The following is a 21,929-nucleotide window of genomic DNA, read 5'->3' as shown; positions in this document are numbered from 1 at the left end:
AGACTGCATGATTCTTAGCAGAGTTTGAAATAGAAAATAATATATCTCTACTACTACTTAATTACCTAATGTAGGCGTCCACACTCGGATGGTGCACGTTCTGCCGCTGGCGCGCCCCGCATCCCGCCCGCGGCCGCACCCCGCTTCCCCATCGTGGCAGCCATCTCCTCAACCGTCGCGGGATCCCCGCCCTTCCCTCGAAACCCCGCCCCGCGCCCCTCCCTGAGCTCTGTCGCGTCATCCCTGCCTTGTCCCCTTCCTCCCACTCCGACGCACACGAGGAAGCTGTTAACCAGCGCCGCCACTTCCACCGAGTCCCTCGTGGCGCTTGAGGCCCGCTGTCTCTCCCCCCGCTGTCGAGGCTCGCGCCGGCTAGAGGTCCACGCTCCCCCCCCCCAGAGATAGCTCCCTCCCCGAGGAGCTGAAGGCAGCGGCGTCACGGGGGCTGCGGTAGGAGCTCGACACCGAGCGGGAGTTCGCGGAGACGGCAGCCAGATCCGGATCGACCCTCTTCGCCTTATTCGAGCTCCTGGGGCTCGCAGATAAAGGGGCCGACCGGGTCGCTGGAGCCCTCCTACGACGAGGCCCTGTGGCCGGATGAGGAGGCCGGCGTCGACGCGGCGGAGGCCGCGCCGGCGGAAGCGGACGATGGCATCGAGGTCTGCTGCTTCGACAATCGCGGTGTCGGCCACAGCTCCGTGCTCCCCAACAAATCCTACTACTCGTGAGTATCCCTGCTCCAATAGATCCAAGTCCCTCGCCGTCGGTTGCGATGGTTGGAGCGATCGGTGGGCCATTCTCGTTCGGTAGACATCACAGGATTGCTTCCTCCCTTTCCCTCTGCGATTTAGAACGATCGTACATGGGGATCTGGTGGACGACAGCGGCTGCATGTAGCTTTCGACGGCAAAACATTTCACTCGCTTCCATCACGTTCACACGCTCATGTGTAGGACAAGTCAAAATGGGCGGTGGGTCTGATGAGTATTTGATCTCAAACGTGCTCTCTCATATCTGGCAGGACGGCAATCATGGCGACGGATGCCTTGGCCTTGATGGATCATTTGGGGTGGAAGAAGGCTCACGTCTTCGGCCACTCCATGGGTAAGTTTCTTCTCTTTTTTGCGTCTCCCCTCAATTTTGGGACATTGTTCTTCAAATTTGTGAGCTCTAGGCATTGACCCTGCTATCTCTGTGCAATCAGGTGCCATGATTGCTTGCAAGCTAGATGTGATGGCACCTCACAGGCTATGTTCGCTGGCATTGCTTAATGTCACCAGAGGTGGCTTTCAGTGCTTCCCAAAGGTACTGTGATTTTGGTATCTGCACAAGTGTTTGCAGAACTAAATACGCTCAATGTTGTGAAATGCTACAAGAGGCGCTAATTATAATTTTTAATGGTTTGAGGCAAGAATTAAGTTTTCCCTCTGCTTCTATAGGTAGACGCGCAGATGCTATCTCTTGCATTCCGTTTCTTAAGGGCAAAAACTCCAGAGGAAAGAGCCCTTGTGGACCTGGAAACACATTATACAAAGGTAAAGAACCGACAATTCGTCCATTATCATTCCCGGTTTAACAGAAAATAGTTTTAGTTTTGTCAGACTCACTGCATCATTGTCGGTTTAACAGAAAATACCTCGGTATCGCCCTTTCCCCGAAACCCCGCTCTGCGCCCCTCCCTGTCACACCCGGGTTTTAGGGGCACCAAGACCCGGGCGCGAACATAAACACCAGATATGCTGAGACCAAGTCTCACACATATGATGTATAGTGGCACAGGATCGAATGTCACATCTTTATATATAACAGGAGTTCTATACAAAATAAATAATTACATTATAAGGAGACAACGGTCCAGCAACCCAAAGTTGACTGGGAGACGACGGCCTAGACCTCTCACGAACACATCGCAGCATCCTCCAAGCGCCTCATCCTGCGGTACCTGTTCTTGACCTGTGGGGGGGGTGTGAGACAGCAAGAGTGAGCTCACATACGTTCATCGCTCAACAAGTTGTGAGGAATAATGTGCATGAACTCGCCAAAGGTGGGAGCTCACGTGAAGTGTAAGGCTTACCAAAGAGGATGGTTAGAGCTGAGCATTGCTTTTAAAGTTGGTCAAAATTTTATTAGCAATTACTAAGTATAAGTAAATACCAACCTAATTAAATAGTAGAACAGAAGTAACAACATCACCTGCGATGCAATGCATATGACAAATTGAATTTAAGTTCCATAAATTAATCATGTGAGGGTCCGAGCTGCTCATGACCGTGAGCACGGCTAGTATACCAGTTTTACACTCTGCAGAGGTTGCGCATCTTTACCCACAAGTCATGTTACCCATCTGCCAAGGGATCGCGACTTCCCATACACCTCTACCGAGGAGGCGAGACAGGGTAACACTACGAGGCCTTTACAAAGTTCCACTAGCTTCAGAAAACCCGCTACAGTTTATAGGAAGCTCCAATGCAGGAATCCCTTGCAGGACCGCCATCGCAGCAAAATCCTCCCGAGGGCCTCCCTACACTGACCACTCCCCTACTGCCCTTGCCCCTTTCGGGTAAGGTAGTCTTCCACTAGCTTTCCTAATTAATCGGCCAAGGGCGTCCCATTAAACCCTTGTGGTAGCACTGTTTTCCTGGGTGGTTCTCCATGTTCCAATTAACATAATGATCTTATCGTGAACAGTAAATAACAACTGATAATAAAAGTATAATCGTGAACGATGTATCTTCATACCCGAAACCACATAAAGCACTAGCAAGTACTACCCAAAAAGTTCAGTGGTAAACAAGGTATAAAGATAGACAAACTAGGGTAACCTATTGGGTCCCATCAAAATTAACCTATGCAGATCATTATGATTAATCAGAACATGGCTGGGTAAAAAGAAGTGATCAAGGGCACAACTTGCCTGAGACTTGAGATTCCAGGTACCAGGATGATCCTTCAGACGACACGTGTCCTCACTACTAGTCGTAGCAATACAAACAAACATGGTATAGACAAAATTAACATCACACCAATCATAAGAACACACTGCATAATAATGATCTACGCGTCGCTACGAGATCGTGGGAACGAGAATCACTAAGATCGGAGTTACAATTAAGGGGTTATGATTTTTCGGAAGATCTGTGTGATTAAACTATTAAACTATATTATAATTTGACCAGTACACATCATATGAGAGAATATCTTACAAATAATTAATTCAACTTTAATCTAAGTCCTTACTTGGTCATATTTTAGGCCAAAGATAACCATAGGATCAGGATACTATATTAATATTAGGAAAGCTAATCCAGAAAACATAAATTAATCAAATTAGTTACCTAGTTATAAAAGTATGGGATATCATATAACCAAGGTTGTTATTTCGTAGTAAATATTCATACGAAGCTAACACAACTTGGATGGATCGAATCGAAATTAAAATTAAGAAGTTATGAATTTCCAAGGGTTTTATGTATTTGATATAAGATTAATTAGGAAATAAATTTTAATATCATTTTCATGTTAAAACAGAGACACAGAGTGATAAACAACATTATTACAAAATTATAGAGACTGAAATGGGTCGATTTGGACTAAGTATGCATTTTCTATACATTAAACAAGTTCTGGCATTTATTTTTACACTAAAAATCAATTTCTAAATGATTTTATAGGTTTTTCTTCCCTGCCTGGGCTGCGCGCACTATTTACAGAGGACCCAGGGGTCTCGGGGAAAGATTCCCAAGACACAAAAAATCCTGGACTGGACCGCGGGTTAGTATCCTAAATCCAGAGGGGCTCTTTAGCAAAATACTACGGCCGAAGGGGTACGAAGGGATTTGGGCCGTTGGATCATACATCCACGGATCAGAATAGATCGGTCGTGGAATGAAGCGGTACGCACTGCTGACCCTACGATCCGAGATCTACGGTCCTTGTTTAATGAAGCCAAATCTCATCCTAGCCGAGGGATCGTAGATCTATGGTCACGATTCAATTGCACGAACGGGTGCGCGATTGTCTGATCTCGATCGTTGCGCAGAAGATCAACGGCCACAGCTCAAACCCCTCCGTCGACGGCCACCCTACGGCGGTGCACTCTAAACCGCGGCGGCGCCATAGCCGGTGAGCGCGAAAGCTCAAATCCCCGGCCCACGTTACAAGGTAAACAGAGCTACACGCATAGGAGAACAGCGCAGAGAGTAGGGAGATGAATTTACCGAGGATTGGGCACACAGGCGGGCTGACCACGACACGAGGCGGCTTGACGGCGTTCCGCCCTCTCCGGCGAACAACTACGGGGCGCGCGGTCGACGATTCGGCACGCAGGCACCACGGATGGTTACGCGCCCGCTCGGTGTAGACCCCCGACCTCCCTACGACTTCCGGCGGCGGCGGATGGACGGTCGGGCACGGCGGCGGTGGTCTTCGGTTCCTAAGCGCGGAAGTTATGCAAGCGAGGCGGGTAGGTTTATAGGGGCGGGGAGAGCCCAGGCGTGCGCGGGGCCTAGATCCGCGGTTCCCGGCGGCGGATAAGGACTCAGTTGCAACTCCGAGCGGGCCGGCGAGGGATGCGGAGGTTCGCTCCATCCGCGATTTCTCAGGGGAAGATGACGACCTGACGAAAGGGCCCCACCCGCCAGCGTTTCGCCCGCGCGCAGTGATTGGAGTAGTGGGGCCGGTTTGACAGAGCGCCGCGCGCGGTGAGGAGCGTGGGCCGCACGGAAGCAGTCCGGAGCTGGGCCGAAAACGGGTAATCCGGCCCAGTAAGGTTCCTTATTCCCTTTTTCTTTATGTTTTATTTTTTCTGTTTTCTTTAATTGTTTTGAATCCAAATTTGAATTTGAATGTGAGTTTATTCTTTGAGTCCATTATACAAATTCACACTCTAATGATGGAATAATATATTTTCATTTACTTATTTTTATCCTCACAATATTTATTTCCTTCTCTTTTCTAGATTCAAGAATTTCTTTTAGGTTCTAAATTCCCTTTTTGGACTTTAATATTTTCTTGTCACATTACTTTTATAATGCCACATAATGCACACAAAATAAAGAACCGACATGGTGCACATTTTTTTTGTGATAAGTCTTTTATGAACAATTATTATTATTATTTTTTTGAATATGGTGTTCACATGTGATGATAAGTAGGTTCAATCATACACATAAAATATTGGAAAATAATTTTTCTCCCCTTTTATTACCTTTACAAATTAGGTATTACAAATTCTACCCCCTTAAAAATAATCTCGTCCTCGAGATTTGTAAGAAAAGGAATATAGAAAGACAAATATTTGGTTGCAGTTTAGCTTCGAGTTTTTTTTAAATGGTTTTAAGCACAAATGTTTTCTATATACTTTTTTTTGTCATTTAAATAAGGAAATGATTAGGAACACATGGGTATACTATGTTTAGCTATTAGGCAGAAGTAGAGAAGGTTGCGGTAACAAGGATTAGGGCAAAGAAAGATTCCATTACGGATGGTGGATCTTGACTCATCTGATGATTCCGTTTTGCCCTTTGAAGACTGTAGTTGGTGCTTATCCTCCCTTGACGTGGTTGGTCTTCTGTGGCCCTCAGTCCTGGAGTTGCCATCCGAGTTGAGGACATATGGCTATAGCTAGGATAGCTAGGGTACATGAGGTAGTTAGATTTAAACAGAGTTTTACTTTGCTTTTAGGATATCTAGATTAGGCAACCTATGATGTAGGTTAGGTGGTTGTTTACGTACGAGTTAGTCCAAGGTATTAATTTAGGGTAAGATATGTTTATAGAATCATGGCCTAACTTTTTTTGTTGCCAACATTATCTAACTTATTTAAGTAACTCAATTTGGATTAGATCATGTTAGATTAGGTAGGATCTAGATTAAATTGGAATAAGATAAAATCTTTTCAAGATAAGATGAATCTATTAAGATAAGAGAGAATCTTTTAAGATGAGATGGATCTATTAGACTTGATATATTTTTGTGGGGGATATTCTAAGTTGGCTAGTTATTTTATCAACATTTTTTTGCTATATGCATATACAGATGTAATTGTGGACATTACTCCACAACTCATTACACTCAATCAAAGATCCAAATCAGACAAGTGTCATAAGAACAAGCATTCAAGTTCAGAGATATCAAAAAAAATAGTTTTGTTTTTGTTCCTAAAATTAGGTCTCCTATTCCTAAAAGTCACTTTAGGCACAGGATTTCAAAGTGTGAAATCACCTTTTGTCTTTTAGAAGTGAAAAGGTAAGAGTAATCAGAGTAAAGCGGAAATAGATGAGAAAAGATTAAGAGAAGTTTAGAAAGAATCAGAGTAGCAAAGGTAAGTAAAGAATGGTTGTCTAGTTCTATCTAGGTTTCGTCCTACAGTCAACATTCCTCTGATACCACTTCTGTCACACCCGGGTTTTAGGGGCACCAAGACCCGGGCGCGAACATAAACACCAGATATGCTGGGACCAAGTCTCACACATATGATGTATAGTGGCACAAGATCGAATGTCACATCTTTATATATAACAGGAGTTCTATACAAAATAAATAATTACATTATAAGGCGACAACGGTCCAGCAACCCAAAGTTGACTGGGAGACGACGGCCTAGACCTCTCACGAACACATCGCAGCATCCTCCAAGCGCCTCATCCTGCGGTACCTGTTCTTGACCTGTGGGGGGGTGTGAGACAGCAAGAGTGAGCTCACATACGTTCATCGCTCAACAAGTTGTGGGGAATAATGTGCATGAACTCGCCAAAGGTGGGAGCTCACGTGAAGTGTAAGGCTTACCAAAGAGGATGGTTAGAGCTGAGCATTGCTTTTAAAGTTGGTCAAAATTTTATTAGCAATTACTAAGTATAAGTAAATACCAACCCAATTAAATAGTAGAACAGAAGTAACAACATCACCTGCGATGCAATGCATAGGACAAATTGAATTTAAGTTCCATAAATTAATCATGTGAGGGTCCGAGCCGCTCATGACCGTGAGCACGGCTAGTATACCAGTTTTACACTCTGCAGAGGTTGCGCATCTTTACCCACAAGTCATGTTACCCATCTGCCAAGGGATCGCGACTTCCCATACACCTCTACCGAGGAGGCGAGGCAGGGTAACACTACGAGGCCTTTACAAAGTTCCACTAGCTTCAGAAAACCCGCTACAGTTTATAGGAAGCTCCAATGCAGGAATCCCTTGCAGGACCGCCATCGCAGCAAAATCCTCCCGAGGGCCTCCCTACACTGACCACTCCCCTACTGCCCTTGCCCCTTTCGGGTAAGGTAGTCTTCCACTAGCTTTCCTAATTAATCGGCCAAGGGCGTCCCATTAAACCCTTGTGGTAGCACTGTTTTCCCGGGTGGTTCTCCATGTTCCAATTAACATAATGATCTTATCATGAACAGTAAATAACAACTGATAATAAAAGTATAATCGTGAACGATGTATCTTCATACCTGAAACCACATAAAAGCACTAGCAAGTACTACCCAAAAAGTTCAGTGGTAAACAAGGTATAAAGATAGACAAACTAGGGTAACCTATTGGGTCCCATCAAAATTAACCTATGCAGATCATTATGATTAATCAGAACATGGCTGGGTAAAAAGAAGTGATCAAGGGCACAACTTGCCTGAGACTTGAGATTCCAGGTACCAGGATGATCCTTCAGACGACACGTGTCCTCACTACTAGTCGTAGCAATACAAACAAACATGGTATAGACAAAATTAACATCACACCAATCATAAGAACACACTGCATAATAATGATCTACGCGTCGCTAGGAGATCGTGGGAACGAGAATCACTAAGATCGGAGTTACAATTAAGGGGTTATGATTTTTCGGAAGATCTGTGTGATTAAACTATTAAACTATATTATAATTTGACCAATACACATCATATGAGAGAATATCTTACAAATAATTAATTCAACTTTAATCTAAGTCCTTACTTGGTCATATTTTAGGCCAAAGATAACCATAGGATCAGGATACTATATTAATATTAGGAAAGCTAATCCAGAAAACATAAATTAATCAAATTAGTTACCTAGTTATAAAAGTATGGGATATCATATAACCAAGGTTGTTATTTCGTAGTAAATATTCATACGAAGCTAACACAACTTGGATGGATCGAATCGAAATTAAAATTAAGAAGTTATGAATTTCCAAGGGTTTTATGTATTTGATATAAGATTAATTAGGAAATAAATTTTAATATCATTTTCATGTTAAAACAGAGACACAGAGTGATAAACAACATTATTACAAAATTATAGAGACTGAAATGGGTCGATTTGGACTAAGTATGCATTTTCTATACATTAAACAAGTTCTGGCATTTATTTTTACACTAAAAATCAATTTCTAAATGATTTTATAGGTTTTTCTTCCCTGCCTGGGCTGCGCGCACTATTTACAGAGGACCCAGGGGTCTCGGAGAAAGATTCCCAAGACACAAAAAATCCTGGACTGGACCGCGGGTTAGTATCCTAAATCCAGAGGGGCTCTTTAGCAAAATACTACGGCCGAAGGGGTACGGAGGGATTTGGGCCGTTGGATCATACATCCACGGATCAGAATAGATCGGTCGTGGAATGAAGCGGTACGCACTGCTGACCCTACGATCCGAGATCTACGGTCCTTGTTTAATGAAGCCAAATCTCATCCTAGCCGAGGGATCGTAGATCTATGGTCACGATTCAATTGCACGAACGGGTGCGCGACTGTCTGATCTCGACCGTTGCGCAGAAGATCAACGGCCACGAGCTCAAACCCCTCCGTCGACGGCCACCCTACGGCGGTGCACTCTAAACTGCGGCGGCGCCATAGCCGGTGAGCGCGAAAGCTCAAATCCCCGGCCCACGTTTCAAGGTAAACAGAGCTACACGCATAGGAGAACAGCGCAGAGAGTAGGGAGATGAATTTACCGAGGATTGGGCACACAGGCGGGCTGACCACGACACGAGGCGGCTTGACGGCGTTCCGCCCTTCCGGCGAACAACTACGGGGCGCGCGGTCGACGATTCGGCACGCAGGCACCACGGATGGTTACGCGCCCGCTCGGTGTAGACCCCCGACCTCCCTACGACTTCCGGCGGCGGCGGATGGACGGTCGGGCACGGCGGCGGTGGTCTTCGGTTCCTAAGCGCGGAAGCTATGCAAGCGAGGTGGCTAGGTTTATAGGGGCGGGGAGAGCCCAGGCGTGCGCGGGGCCTAGATCCGCGGTTCCCGGCGGCGGATAAGGACTCAGTTGCAACTCCGAGCGGACCGGCGAGGGATGCGGAGGTTCGCTCCATCCGCGATTTCTCAGGGGAAGATGACGACCTGACGAAAGGGCCCCACCCGCCAGCGTTTCGCCCGCGCGCAGTGATTGGAGTAGTGGGGCCGGTTTGATACAGCGCCGCGCGCGGTGAGGAGCGTGGGCTGCACGGGAGCAGTCCGGAGCTGGGCCGAAAACGGGTAATCCGGCCCAGTAAGGTTCCTTATTCCCTTTTTCTTTATGTTTTATTTTTTTCTGTTTTCTTTAATTGTTTTGAATCCAAATTTGAATTTGAATGTGAGTTTATTCTTTGAGTCCATTATACAAATTCACACTCTAATGTTGGAATAATATATTTTCATTTACTTATTTTTATCCTCACAATATTTATTTCCTTCTCTTTTCTAGATTCAAGAATTTCTTTTAGGTTCTAAATTCCCTTTTTGGACTTTAATATTTTCTTGTCACATTACTTTTATAATGCCACATAATGCACACAAAATAAAGAACCGACATGGTGCACATTTTTTTTGTGATAAGTCTTTTATGAACAATTATTATTATTATTATTTTGAATATGGTGTTCACATGTGATGATAAGTAGGTTCAATCATACACATAAAATATTGGAAAATAATTTTTCTCCCCTTTTATTACCTTTACAAATTAGGTATTACACTCCCTGAGCTCCATCGCGTCATCCCTGCCCTGTCCCCTTCCTCTTCCCACTCCGACGCACACAAGGAAGCCATTAACCAGCGCCTCCACTTCCACCTCAAAGCTACTCGTGGCGCTTGAGGCCCGCTGTCCCTCCCCCCGCTGCCGAGGCTCGTGCCGGCTGGAGGTCCACGCTCGCACCCCCCAGAGATTGCTCCCTCCCCGAGGAGCTGAAGGCAGTGGCATCGCGGGGGTTGCGGTAGGAACTCGAAACCCAGTGGGGGTCTGTGGAGATGGCAGCCAGATCCGACTCGACCCTCTTCGCCTTATTCGAGCTCCTCACGCTCCCGACCTTCTCCAAGGTACGCACTCCACCCTTCAGCGTCCTGCTTTGTTACACCGGGACCCACTATTGGACTTGGGTTAGGGTTTTGGTTGAGAAGAACAGCTTTGCCCCCCCCACACACACACCCACACTAAGGCAACATCTGACCTACGCTCACTGGCTACCCCCCCCTCCATCTGCAGCAATATAGTCGTCTTTCCTCATATGCTGACGTAATTGTGCCTGTCGTGCATTATCGTAATGGTTGGCCTACAATGCTGAGCGTTTGACCATATAAAATATATACGGCTACTAACGTTTGTACCATTCTGAAAACTAAAATTTGTTGAGGTTAGCACTGTTAATTTTGCTGCAGATATCTATTATGTGAAGCCTTACCCCTGTGATGTGTATGCCACTATGAACTTTTATTGAACAACAAAGAGTAGTGTAATGTTCTATTGTAGTTTCTTTTCGTTCTCTTATGTTTATGTTGCAGGCTCCAGGCTGCATAGACAAAAGTGTTGTAACCAGATCTATTCTTAATGGTGATAGTGAACTGAATATATTTTCACAATTAGTCTAGATTTATGGATGTGTGCCTTTCTTTTCGGATGGATTTTGCTACCACTCTAAAACATAAGAGACAAGAGTTTAGTGTGCCTGAGCTTATTGGGTCTCTTGATGTTGAGGAGAGGGTGAGAGCAAAAGACACTTGTGGGAAAGGAGGTGAGACTTCTAGTGCCAATATGGTACAAAAGAACTCCAATGCGTCACATAAAACCATGAAGCCCAAGCAGGCAACCTTGTTTAAAAAGAAGAACAAAGGAGTTGGTTGCTTTGTTTGTGGGAGTATTGATCAATGGGCAAGCGCTTGTCCAGACCGCAAATTTAAGCAAGAGAAAAAACCAGCTCAAGAGAAGAAAACAACAAACATGGTTGTTAGCGATACCGCAGAAGGAACATCAGGGTATGTTAATCTCTTACCTACTATTCTTTCAGTGTTTCAGTCACCTGAGTGGTGGGCTTACACTAGTGCTAACATTCATGTGTGTGCTGATATTTCTTTGTTTTCTTCTTATCAGTGCAAAGGGGCTGGAACATTGCTGATGGGGAACGGATCACATGCGTGTGTTCTTAGTGTTGGTACAGTCATTCTGAAGTTTACTTCGGGAAAGACGGTGCTATTGAAGAATGTGCAGCATGTCCCCTCCATCAACAAGAATCTTGTTAGTGGCTCATTGCTATGTCGAGATGGCTATAAACTTGTGTTTGAGTCCAATAAATGTATACTATCAAAGTATGGGACATTTGTTGGAAAAGGCTATGACAGTGGAGGCTTGTTCTGCTTATCTTTGCATGATGTTTGCAATAAGTCTGTGAACAATGTGATTTCGAACGAGTCATATATTTGGCATTCACGACTTTGTCACATCAATTTTGGTTGTGTGTCGCGGTTAGCAAATTTAAATTTAATCCTAAAATTTGATTTAGTCAAAGCTTCTAAGTTTCAGGTGTGCGTGCAATCTAGGCAACCTCGCAAGCCTCATAAGGCTACGGAGGCAAGGAACTTGGCACCACTAGACTTAATACATTCACATTTATGTGAGATGAATGGAATATTGACTAAGGGAGGCAAATGATATTTTATTACTTTTATCGATGATTCTACTAGATTTTGTTATGTGTATCTCTTAAAGTCAAAAGGCGAAGCTTTGCATTATTTTAAGACCTACAAAACTGAAGTGGAAAATCAACTCGAGAGGAAAATTAAACGGTTAAGGTCTTATCATGGTGGAGAATATTTTTCAAGTGATTTTTCTGATTTTTGTGTAGAACATGGTATTATTCATGAGAGGACACCGCCATACTCACCACAATCCAATGGGGTTGCTGAGAGAAAGAACCGTACTCTAACTGATTTGGTTGACGCCATGTTAGAGACTTGGGGACTATCTAAGGAATGGTGGGGTGAGGCGATCTTGACAGCCTGTCATGTCCTGAATAAAGTTCCCACAATGAACAAAGAAATCACACCATTCGAGGAATGAGAAAAGATGAAATTAAATATCTCCTATTTGCGCACCTAGGGTTGTTTGGCTAAAGTGAATGTGCCAATTAACAAGAAGTGCAAATTATGGCCAAGAACCGTTGATTGTGTTTTCCTTGGGTATGCTTTTCACAACATTGGATATAGGTTCTTAATTATAAACTTTGGAGTACTGGACATGTTGGTAGGTACTATTATGGAGTCCAGAGATGCTATGTTCTTTGAGGACGAATTTCCCATGAAAGCTACACATAATACGTCTAGTGATGAACCAACGATACCCCATGAGCATTTTATTTTGGAAGAACACACTGAGGAATCCCATATACATAATTCTGTGGAAGATGACAATGTATCAACTCGAAAGAGTAAGAGACCAAGGATTGTAAAGTCCTTTGGTGATGATTACATTGTATATCTTGTGGATGACACGCCAAGTACCATTGAAGAGTCATATTCCTCTCCTGATGCTGACTTTTGGAAGGAAGCAATAAGGAGTGAGATGGATTCTATTATGTCTAATGAAACTTGGGAAGTCGTTGAGCGTCATTATGAGTGTAAGCCCATTGGGAGTAAATGGGTGTTCAAAAATCTTAGGCCTGATGGTACTATTGGAAGGTATAAGGAGAGGCTTATAATTAAAGGTTATTCACAGAAGGAAGCTGAGGATTTCTTTGATACTTATTCACCTGTGGCTCGATTGACCACAATTCGAGTGCTACTTTCTCTAGCTGCCTCTCATGGTCTTCTCGTCCATCAAATGGATGTTAAGACAACATTCCTAAATGGAGAGCTAGATGAGGAAATCTACATGGAGCAGTCAGTTGGGTTTGTAGCAAACGGTCAAGAAGGCATGGTGTGTAAGAAATCTTTATATGGCCTAAAACAAGCACCTAAGCAATGGCATGAAAAGTTTGATAGAACTTTGACATCTGCCGGCTTTGTTGTGAATGAAGTAGACAAATGTGTATACTATCAGTATGGTGGAGGCGAGGGAGTAATTTTATGCCTGTATGTTGATGACATTCTAATCTTGGGGATGAGTCTTGATGCGATTAAAGAGACAAAAGACTTTCTGTCCAATAATTTTGAAATGAAAGATTTGGGAGAAGCTGATGTTATTCTTAACATTAAGCTACTAAGAGAAGGCAATGGTGGGGTCACACTTGTGCAATCCCATTATGTGGAAAAGGTTTTGAGTCGCTTTGGTTATAGCGAATGTGAACCTGCTCCAACACCTTACGATCCTAGTAAGCTATTGAAGAAAAATCAAAGGATAGCTAGGGATCAATTGAGATATTCCCAAATAATTGGTTCACTCATGTACTTAGCTAGCGCTACGAGGCCTGACATCTTGTTTGTTGTGAGCAAATTGAGCCGGTTTGTTTCAAATCCGGGAGATGATCACTGGCATGCTCTTGAGAGAGTTCTGTGCTATCTAAAAGGTACCATGCATTTAGGCATCCATTACCCAACAATATTGGAGGGTTATTATGATGTAAATTGGATATCTGATGCTGATGAGATATATGCCACAAGTGGATATGTGTTTTCACTTGGAGGTGGCGCTGTTTCATGGAAGTCTTGCAAGCAGACCATCTTAACGAGGTCGACTATAAAAGCATAACTCACAACATTAGATACCGCTTCAGTTGAGGCTGAGTGGCTTCATGAACTTCTTATGGATTTACTGGTGGTTGAAAAACTTGTGCCGACTATTTCTATGAACTGTGATAATCAGACTGTGATAATCAAGATAAAGAGTTCTAAGGATAATATGAAGTTGACAAGGCACATAAAGAGGCGTTTAAAATCTGTCAGGAAATTGAGGAACTCTGGAGTAATAGCATTGGACTATGTCCATACGTCTAAAAATCTGGCAGATCAATTTACTAAGGGGCTATCATGTAGTGTGATAGATAGTGCATCGAGTGAAATGGGCCTGAGACCCACCTAAAGTTTATCATAGTGGTAACCTGTTCTATGTGATCGGAGATCCCGTTAATTAGAATGGTGAAACAAGCTAGTGGTAGACAGAGAGGAAAGACCCTTAATAAGGTTCATTTTAGATGCACATCTTTCCTTGCTGTAAGGTAGGTTGGTTTTAACACCTTAATATGTTCCAAGTGGCTTTGTAAAGAAAAGATGTCCTATAGAGCATCTTTAGAGGAACATACCTATATGGGTTAACTGCTAGTCACAGTTTATGAGATCTCGGTGGTCTCTAGATACCCGTGAAAGGCTATGGAGTTTGACTTATATGCTCCAACTAGAGGGGATGCGCTCGGCAATCTAGTACTAGTAAAGAGTTTAGATGAAACTTATTCCATGCAAAACTGTCAATTCAAGGCCTAGTCCATTGTGCAGTTGTGGTCAAGTGTAGTCTAGATTCTAGGTGGATGTTCAACTTAACAGTCTCCATCGAAACACCAGTATATCAAACGTTTAAGATGATGAGAGCATTTTAGTGTGACTTAGCATTTGGTGGGGATTATTGAATTAATGTGGGTCTGGCTCATATTAATATTCAATAATAGTCAACGCTAGATGTTGGTTACTTATTCTCAAATGTTGTTAATCAAGAACAAGGCAACACAGTCGTTAATCATTAAGGACCTTCGTCCTTTGAAGCATTATTTTCTCAAGGATATAATGCTTATCAGCCGAAGGTCGAGAAGGACATACATTCATCATATTAATATATGGAAGGGAATGCGAAGGGATGAATATGATAATCATATCTTAATAATTCATTTATTCTTGCATTCCATAAAACATATATGAATATCAACAATGCCAATATTACATTGATACCTTTGGCTTGCTCGAAGGCGAGGATGCGAGAGAGTAAGTACAATCCAGCGTGAACAGTACGGTGCTACTGTTCATCTATTTATAGGCATGGGACGTAGTCCGAGTAAAAGTACATTTATGTCCTTGACAACTGTCTACAATTATAATACGAAGCATTAAGGACTAAATAGTCTTTATCCTTTTTTGGTCACTGTTGTATTTGGTCTTCGTCATCAACCCGAGCCGAAGTCCCTTGACTGTAGCTTCGTCACCCATTTTTGTCACTTTCGGGTTACACCTCTACTCTTGTCATAGAAGAAGATCGCTATTCCGAAGCTGAAGCCTCCTGCAATAATCTGTGTCACACTGAAGACATATGGTTAGTTACGTTTTTGAGGACCTTCGGAGGAGGAAGGCCCCCAACACTAGAGGCCCACTTTAATGCTATAGTGTACTAGTACTTTAGTACCATACCAAAAGTTTAAGGGACAATTCACTCAACTTAAATAGGTGGACCATTGGTGCATCTATTGAGAAGCTGAGAAAAGGATGAACGACTGCAACACGCGCGCGCGCCGCCGGCCGGGCCGTGGCCGTGGTAGATCGGATCTTGGTCCGAATATTCCTTCCTAAAGGTTGTGCATTTTGCCTAGAGTAATGACCGTCCATTACTGTCATACGTTACTGGCTATTTCCTATGTTATGGCTAGTAACAGACGAGATGTAATGGTTGTCAGCTATTAACGGATGTCACTGATGGCGTCAGTTTCTGGCTGGCTGTAATAGTAGCTCTGATGGTGACCGTTACTGTCCGTTGGCCTCCCTCAACGTTTGTATATATACGAGGAGGGGAAACTGCTTCTGGTCACAAGAGAACACACGTACGACATTCTCAGACTCGTTGTGTACAGCCTATCCCCGTCCCACCTTCTGTGAGCACAGAGAGTGTGGGAGAGCAGGCCTCCGAAATCACCGTCCATAGAGCGACACTTGCACGGGTATGTAGGCGATCAGGTTTTTGGGGAGCGTACTTGCGACTGCACGCTCCGTCCGCTTGACCAGCACTGATCCCGTTCTTCGTCGTTGGCGCCGTTCGTGGGACTGCACTGCATACATCTGCCTACATCGACTGCATATGACTATATCAAAAATACACAAGAGATGTCTCGTGTGAATGGATCCACTGATTCCTTGAGCATCGGTCCCTCCGCAGGGTACTGTTCTTAGTAATTATGCATGTTTTATTGTTGTTTACTGCTTATGTGAGTAGTGATACATACATGTTGTCACATACATTACCGTGATTTCTTGATTAAATTAAAACTGAAAATGTATATTCCTCTAACATGGCGTAGTTGATATGTCATGCTATGCTAGGTATCTTGTTTTTTCCTTTGTTTAATTTGGATTGAAAACTTTCCTCTATACTGACAGAAGTAGTATACTGACAGAAGTAGTATACTGACAGAAGTAGAGAGGCGGGTAAAAAAGAATGAAGCATGCTGGGTACACCATGGTAATAGGACCCATTGATCGGACATTTATTGGCCTCAAGACAAAGGACGGAAAGGGTACATAAACAATAGAATCATTTTCATATTTTCTTGAAAAACAAAATAAAAATAATAACTCAAAAAATAAAAATGACATCGGTAATTCAGAAACATCGGAATACACCGATCATAATCAATATCTAAAATATGACCAATTAAAATCGCAACTTGTACCCTCAATTGACTTAAAAATTCATAGAAGACATACATCTACATACATATTAATAACAATATATAAATATTCACAAAATCATGAAAGATTAAAACACATATCATAAAGCATTAAAGCAATATCTCATAAATATAAGTAACTAGCACTGTGCTGCATATGACAACTTAGTACCTCACAAAACAAAACTATTCGGTTAAAAACTCATCGGTAACCATTGAAACCATAAAACAATATCACACATAAAACTATAGAGCGTAGAACTAGCTATATAACTTGACCTATCATAATATAAGAAATAATGTATAAGATATTTTAATACAAGGTAGGAGATCACACTCAATGTAAGATAATGTAATACACTAATAAAACCATCATCATGTATAATAAAGCACTAGCATGTCTAGTAGCATATGACTATAGAATCAAGATGGTGTATGGTGATATGGCACTTGCATTCTTATCATACACCTACTACTCGAAATAGTTAACATAATTGATGTCCTTTTGGTCCTTCTCAAGTTCTCAAGCAAATTATGAATATATGTATCAAAAGTAACAATAGATAAGAAACTATAAATAAGAGCCATAAAAGTTTCTAACAATTGTAAACTATGTACCGTTAGATTTTGATTTAAAAAACATGATGAAATTAAGATAAATTTACTATAAATTTATAAAGATTAGTTTATATTTATTTTTCTGGAAAATAAATTCATTACCAACGGTAAAAATACTGAATAAATATTGTAATTTTTGGAAACAGTGTTCTGTTCTAATTTTTCTATCGTTTTCATTTTTGTATTTTTGATAGCCATTTTTTTGTTTAGCCTTAAACTTAGGCACAGTTTTGAAAACAATTCTAAAAAATTGTCGTTTTGTGTTTGTCCCTACTAAGGATATCTCCAACAACCTTAATCATCTCATCTTTTATTTTAAACTTGTTAGCACCCTTTTGGGCCAAACACCAAATGAACCCTAGGACCTGCACGTGGTGTGTAGGACCCCGGGTCCTCTCTGTGGGAGCATGGACCGTTCGCGATAGGTGGCCGGACTGTTTGCGACTATATAGAGAGATGTGCTCCTCCTCTGCAAGCGCGCGGACCATTCGTGTGTAGGCGGTGGACGGATCGCGATGGTGTAGAGAGCTCTGTGAAGAACCAAGATCTCGCCTACCGGGAGGGACCCCGTCGGTGAGGAAGGATCTTCAGGTTGCTTTGGCGTCGGTGAGCCACTCGAAGCTCCTCTAGACGACATAGAGCCGAAGAGAGGAGAAAATTGAGGTTGCGGAACTACAACTAAAGCTAAACTATGACTAAATTACTCCTAGTTCTAATGCATAAGGTAAAAGTGGTTTGATATTGTTGGTTGATTCAATCAGTTGTACCCCTTCATATATATATGGGAGGTCTAGACCCGTCCTTAGGCGAAACCCAACAGTTTCCCATGAGTTGTTAGATAACCACGCTAAAGATAAGAATTCTAGCATGAATTAATCTAATCACAGACTGCTCAGGTTGCATGCTGGACCGTTCAAGGTACAGACTGTCTGGGCCATAAGGTCGGACCGTCCGGTCATCTAGGCGCCAAATTTGGTGCTCAACACATGCCCTTGCTGTTTGGCAGAATTTGGCGAGCCAAAAGCACCTGGTGTAGGATCAAGGACACCGGCTAGAGGGATGAATAGACAATTTTTAACTAAAATCAAAGATGCTAGACAAATTAAATTAGTACAACAAGAGGGATAAATTCTCTAGCCTATGTTGTATTAAATTGGCTTAGCAACCTAGGGTGAACAAGTAAACAATGTGTGTAGTAATGAACAATGATACAACAAATCACAAGTGATATAAAATGCAATCAAGTAATAAATGAGAAAGACACAAAATTTTTACCATGGTTTCGGTGATTTACCGACCACCTCTAATCCGCGTTGAGGTGGATTCAATGCACTCACTCATTCCTCTATCAAGTCTCCACTTGATCTTTGAGTCGGATGGTTAAGGAATCACTCGAACCTCGACATTATTGTCACATTTCACCACTCCGGTAAGGCAAGCGCCACCACGACCTCTTCACAATCTTCTTGAAGAGCTCGACGAGGACTTCACCAAGTTGTCTAGGAGGCGGCAACCTCCAAGAGTAACAAGCTAATAATGCTTGCTTGATGAACCACATAGTGCCTCAATATCACACAATAATGCAACACACTAGAGCTCTCTCCAACTAACTGAAAATGCTATACCAAGCAAGAGATGCGAGTGAGAGAGGTCGGTTGACTTCAATGTGTTCAATGTATGCAAAGAATGGACAAAAGAGCTATCTCACACGAGCACCTCAACTATTTATAGCCCCCACAAAAACTAATTGTTATGGGCAAACTGTCCCCTTTCTACGCACTCGTGGACAGTCCGCACCCTAGGGCCGGATGGCCCGCCCTTAACTTTAACAGTTACTTTCCGTTTGAAAAGCGTGTATGAGCTGTCAGAAAAAGTGAGGCGTGGAAGGTCCACTAACCCTGGCCAGATAGTTCGTGGCCTAGGAACTTGAATACCTTGAGCTCTGCATACCCGTGGACGATCTACGACCTGGTAGTTAGTACTATCTGTGACCTGGGCACAGACAGTATGTAAATCAATACCTCAAAAACACATAGTATCTGCTCAATCCAAATTGACACAATGATGGACGGTCTATGCCCTTCGGCTGAACGGTCCATAAGACATACCAGGGACATTGCAAAGCGAGACTCTTATTGGCCAACACTATCGAACGGATCCGAACACTTGGTCTGGACGATCCGCAGTACAAACTTTGAAAACCACACCAAAACACACTAAATCTATAGACTTCTCCGTGGGATCCCAGACGGTCCTCAGATCAGAAAATTAGCCCCTTTTCAAATACACTTTTGAAAAGATTTTTTCGCAAATCTAAAGCACTATTAGCCCTTTGCATATGCGTCAACTAAATGCTCTATGAGGCACTAAGTTTCACATCATAGTAGCAAACTCTATTTTGTATTGCATGTTTTATAATGTTTTCTTTTGTATGGTGTAATATTCGTATGCATGTATATGTATGTTTGCATGTGCCTGTTCGTGTTCACTACGTGTCACGAATGGAACATGATCTGCTCCCTAGCTTTGTGGAATCGATGATCAAGCTACGATGGCCAAGTGACAAAGCTCATCAAGCTCTACAAGGTTGAAGACCCTGAGCATCTGTTTTGTGAAGGCAAGTATAATGTGACCTATTATATCCTATTCACATGAGAACTTACATTCACACACAACAGGAATCAACCTAAGGATTGACTAGCTATCACATCCGGTTTTAGAGGGCAAACCGAATGTGAACCATGTACGTGCTAGGAGCAGAAACTCACGTACAGAGCGATTACATAATCGGACATCATCACACATTGCTCAAAGTAAATAGCGGAAATAATACTTTATTACAACAAGATGTCCAAGACATCCACAAAGTTATTACTTAACATTGTCAATAGTTTTATCAAAGTGCAGAAAAGCGAACGTAGTAGATATGGCCTTGATAGGCAGCTGACTAGGGGTTTGCCACTGACATAACTAGAACTCGTCGTAGTCCTAGAACTCCTCAAAGTCATCCATGTTGCCTGCATCTCCTCCTAAGCACTGAATACAGTGGGGACAACCTGGGGTGGGGTGATTTTTAAAGCAAGGGTGAGTACACATCAACGTATTCAGCAAATGTCCAGTTTGGCTAAAGTGGACTAGTTGTATGTGGAGTTAAGGTTAAGCTGTTGCTTTTAGTTGGTCAAGTATTTATTATTACTAGCATAGCCAAGTTTTAGTAATAAACACAGTTATTACCCAAAAGTACTCACTCCAAGAGGAAATACCAGAGACCAGAGTTATAACCATCAATATTAATCATCATCATATAAGTATCCAAAGCTCTTCTAATCAAAGAGGATCCCAAGGCTGCTCTTAACTGTGAGCATGGCTGATATACCAGTTTCTAACACTCTATAGAGGTTGCACACTTTACCCACGAGTCGTGATCCCTTTCCAGCCTAGGTTGCACAGACCCGATCTTCACTACCAAGGTGAATGGCTAGGGATACACTGCGTAGCCTTTACAAAGATTTCTTGGAGGTCATAGTCGGCTGTTAGGTTTCTCCAGTTTGATAAACACAGTATTTCTCCCCACAGGAAGGGTGACTAACAAAACCAAATCGAAAGAACCTCGGCAACTAGCCTCGGCAGAGCAAGTACTGTGCCCGGACCCCATTGACGGCTCTACGACGAAGCCAACTACACCTCAAGTTCCTCTAATTAATCAGCTAAGGGCATCCCATTCCACCATCATGGTTGTACTGTTATCTCGGGTGGTCACTCAACGAACAGGTCCTTACGTTGAGGTACTCAGGAAACAACTTGAGTCCCCTAAAGTATCACAAGATCATCAGCAGGATAACATCATTGTATCATATATGTTCACATCATGTTCGTTAATTAAGGTAAAGCAGTAGCATAAAGCTAACCATGATAACCCAAAAGGTAAACAAGGATAAGGTAAATACAGACTGGTCAATCCTTAGGGTTCAATAAAGTAATGCAGGACAGAGAATTATAAAGTAAGTAGGACATAATAGGTCAGAGGACACTTGCCTTCACTAGGTTGTTGCTCAGGAAGGTCTTCGGCAACACACTCAGGAACCACAGGCTGCTCATTGTCTAAACAAAGCAATCATGCATTCAATACATTTGGATAAAGACAAATAAACAATACACCAAACATATACAATCAAGTGAACACAAGTTTGACAGAGTAGTATAAACACAAAAGGTGAACTTATGTGCTAGGGTGAACTGGCACACTTAGAGGTTTGTGATTCTCTTAAGTATTATCTATCTCCATGGATTGCATAAATTAAATGAATTTATATTAATGTGACACAAAAATTCTACCAGGGATAAATTCATACTTTACATGTTGTTAATCTCACAAAGTTAAACATCTAATTACCATTACGGGGCGTTTGGATCCCTTCATTTTAGAGGAATTGGAATTCACTCAATAAAGTAACTTATTTAGTTTGGAATTTGACATTCCACCACTTTCCAAAGTTCAG

General features: G+C 42.7%; 1 protein-coding gene across 6 annotated transcripts in view; it reads left to right on the top strand.

The window, feature by feature from the left end:
* Nucleotides 1-91: 91 nt before the first annotated feature.
* Nucleotides 92-21,929, top strand: part of LOC100502149 (uncharacterized) — a 29,288-nt gene continuing 7,450 nt past the window's right edge. The window contains exons 1-7 of one of the 6 annotated variants that reach the window (XR_004857621.1): nucleotides 92-724; nucleotides 1,022-1,104; nucleotides 1,205-1,305; nucleotides 1,440-1,535; nucleotides 9,934-10,282; nucleotides 10,941-11,215; nucleotides 11,331-11,664. Coding sequence is in view for 4 of the 6 variants with exons in the window: in XM_008679512.4 (XP_008677734.1) it covers nucleotides 1,032-1,104; nucleotides 1,205-1,305; nucleotides 1,440-1,535; nucleotides 10,941-11,215; nucleotides 11,331-11,355 (570 nt within the window). In the remaining 2 variants the exon portion in view is untranslated. Of the gene's footprint in view, nucleotides 725-1,021; nucleotides 1,105-1,204; nucleotides 1,306-1,439; nucleotides 1,536-8,384; nucleotides 8,485-9,933; nucleotides 11,216-11,330; nucleotides 11,667-21,929 lie in introns of those variants that run through there. The other 5 variants (XR_004857620.1, XM_008679512.4, XM_008679513.3 and 2 more) reach the window with 5 other exon arrangements.

The sequence above is a fragment of the Zea mays genome, chromosome 4 (genome assembly GCF_902167145.1).
Source record: "Zea mays cultivar B73 chromosome 4, Zm-B73-REFERENCE-NAM-5.0, whole genome shotgun sequence".
Classification (NCBI taxonomy): domain Eukaryota; kingdom Viridiplantae; phylum Streptophyta; class Magnoliopsida; order Poales; family Poaceae; genus Zea; species Zea mays.
Note: the sequence above shows the minus strand (reverse complement) of the source record. Positions and strands in the feature narration are given on the sequence as shown.